General features: G+C 48.4%; 1 protein-coding gene across 1 annotated transcript in view; it reads right to left on the reverse strand.

The window, feature by feature from the left end:
- Positions 1–1,734: 1,734 nt before the first annotated feature.
- Positions 1,735–2,585, reverse strand: part of WNT2 (wingless-type MMTV integration site family member 2) — a gene marked incomplete at its 5' end in the record, with an annotated part of 12,390 nt that continues 11,539 nt past the window's right edge. Inside the window, one exon of the mRNA XM_009703909.1 lies at positions 1,735–2,020. Coding sequence (XP_009702211.1) covers positions 1,791–2,020 — 230 coding nt within the window. The remainder of the gene's footprint in view (positions 2,021–2,585) is intronic.

Genomic DNA, 2,585 nt, shown 5'->3' on the forward strand with positions numbered 1-2,585 from the left:
GGAGCTCACCTGTGAAGACAATTAGGTATGAAATTTTGGCTTATGCAGCCCAGAGCCAGAATTGCCAGCAGTAATGAGGCCGACAGGAGAACCACCGAATGGAAGGTGTATACATACATACATTGTATATACACACACACACACACACACTGCACGCTGGACGCAGGGCCATTCCCACCAGCAGTTGGTTTATACCAGAAGCGTGATTATTCTTAACTTCTAGCCGTGATCATCACATGAATGCCAGGTACAGTAACTGACACATTATCTTAGTCTCCAAATAAAGACCTTTCTGGCTCCTCCTAACCTTTTAATGCCAGCTGTGCCTTCTGGAGATGACTTATTTTAATGACACAAACTTTCTCCAAAGCCTTTCAGATGTAAATGACTGCTGTCTCAAGACCATTGAATGCAAACCCCCATTCTTTCTTTTTAAATATTCTTTTTCAAAAAAAAAAAACATAACCGGAGTACTCCCTTTATTGCCACGGTACACTATTTGTATGTTACTTTTTCATGCAGTGTTCGTACGCGCTAGGGTGCCTCCAGTCTTTTTAGTTTTTATATGGAAATTTTACCTGCATCTACAGTATGTTCTGTCACCCATTCAGCCGCCTTTTGTGCTGATCCCAGTGCAGCGCGTGGACCTGGCACAACCTGTAACTGCCTCCATCAAAGGCCCACGCACCCTTAATCGTAGGTGTAAGTTTTTGCAGAAAGTATTCAGAGAAAAATCTCGTTTGGAAGTCCTCATCTGAATGGAAGGTATCATTTTGAACATATTTAGTAGATTTATTAGATTTAAAAGAACATAGATAGATTCTTTAGAAACCCGCTCGTTACTGAGACAAGGTAATCCCTTCTCCATCAGCGTTCTGCAAACGGTTTTCTGCTTATTCAGTAAGTGAAAAATAGGAAACCTTAGCCTTAGGTAGTTGAGTGTCCTATACCCAGCTCTCACTAGGCTGAGAAACCAACCTCTTCTCTTCGATCCTTAGCTCACAAAACCCCTCAGCAGTTAATATTAACGACCTTTGAAAAGCTTTTAAGGCAAGTTTTCACAAATACATCACTAAAAGCCTTTTGCTTTGACTCTTCAATAGTTTATGAAGATGGTGTGGTTGAATACAACTCCTGCAGTTCCCTTTTGGTTTTCGCCATGGGCCAATCTCTGCCCCATGGGAAGCCGCAACATCCTAAGGGTAGCCAGGGTGGCCTTAGGTGGCCACCTCACTGCAAACCCCAGTCCACTGGGGAAGGCCAAACACCCTCTCTGGCAAAGCCTTTCACCCAGTCTGGCCCCGTATTTTCTCTCCTGGGGGAAATCACCAACCGGTGCTCAGACTCTTGAGCATTTCAGTATCCAGGGCACGACTCTGACAGCACAAGATCCTTTGGAAGATGCTTGAGCAACTCAGCCCACGTGGCGGGGGGGTGGTGATGGTGGTGGTCTTGTGCAAAATGCCCCATCTTTGAGTCTCGCTGTGTTCCTGATGGCAGGAAGGAATTGTTGCAAGGAACCCGGAGCAGAGTTGTGTGTTGGTTGGAAGAGTCCCAGCAGAAGTGCATCCTTCCAGAGCTGCATCAGTTTATGCACGGACAACTCTGCAGCCACACTGTCATGCAAAAATGGGAAGTAAATGCTGCAGAATTTGTACTAATTATTCAGCAGCTTCTGTGCAATGAAAAAAGGCAAAACTGGTGTAAAAGCAGAGAAGACCTCGGGCGCGTTCCCTGCACGGAGCAGGAAGGGCAAAGGCTGTGGTCCTCAAGCATCAGTAGCCGGTGCATCATGTCCGGGAGATCCAGGCAGCGCTCTTGGGCGCTTTGCAAGTGTGAATGTCTACCACTTCTAGGCAGTCCTGGCAGCGCACGGCACAACACCAGTGGAATTTGCACTCGCATTTTGTCATTCTGCTGACGCGGGAGGTGTCGTAGCCTCTCCCGCAGCACATCACTTCACAGCTGTCCATGCCGCGGGAGGTCTGGTTACAAACCCGGCCGGCTGTCCCCAGGGACCCTACAAAGGAACCGCAGTAAAGGTCAGGAGGTGCATTTTAAGGAAGGACAGAAAGCATATGAAAATAGGTCTAGGAGACATAATTTGCCATGTATTTGATCCTTCAACACCACATCACCCAGGATTCAATATCCAGTCGGAGAAATGCCTACAATAAGGTAAAATCGCTGTCAAATTTCACCTAGAAATCAGGTCTGGAGATGAGGAGGAGTAAAATGGACCAAATACTTCAAGGCTCTGCCTGACTCTCAGTATCGTCATGCTTTGCTTCACCTTTCCGTAGCACCTTTCTCCTCCCCAGCGAGCAGATATCCCCACCTAGACAGGTGTGCAATCCCCTGCATCTGCTCCCCCAGGGCTGTGGGCAAGGGGGTGCTGAGGAGGAGCCCCCCCCTCCCCACCCCGGGGTGCTTGGCAGCTCATGGGCTTTGCAGGGGAGCTCTGGGTGGGCAGGGGAGGGCTGGGAAAGAGGAGAGTGCTAAATTTGGTGGCTGCAAGGGACACGATGGGGAGAGTAACCATACTGGCGGGGGGTAAAATGTTTGGAGACGCGAGCGCAGAAGCA

The sequence above is a fragment of the Cariama cristata genome, unplaced genomic scaffold (genome assembly GCF_000690535.1).
Source record: "Cariama cristata isolate BGI_N322 unplaced genomic scaffold, ASM69053v1 scaffold12167, whole genome shotgun sequence".
Lineage (NCBI taxonomy): Eukaryota > Metazoa > Chordata > Aves > Cariamiformes > Cariamidae > Cariama > Cariama cristata.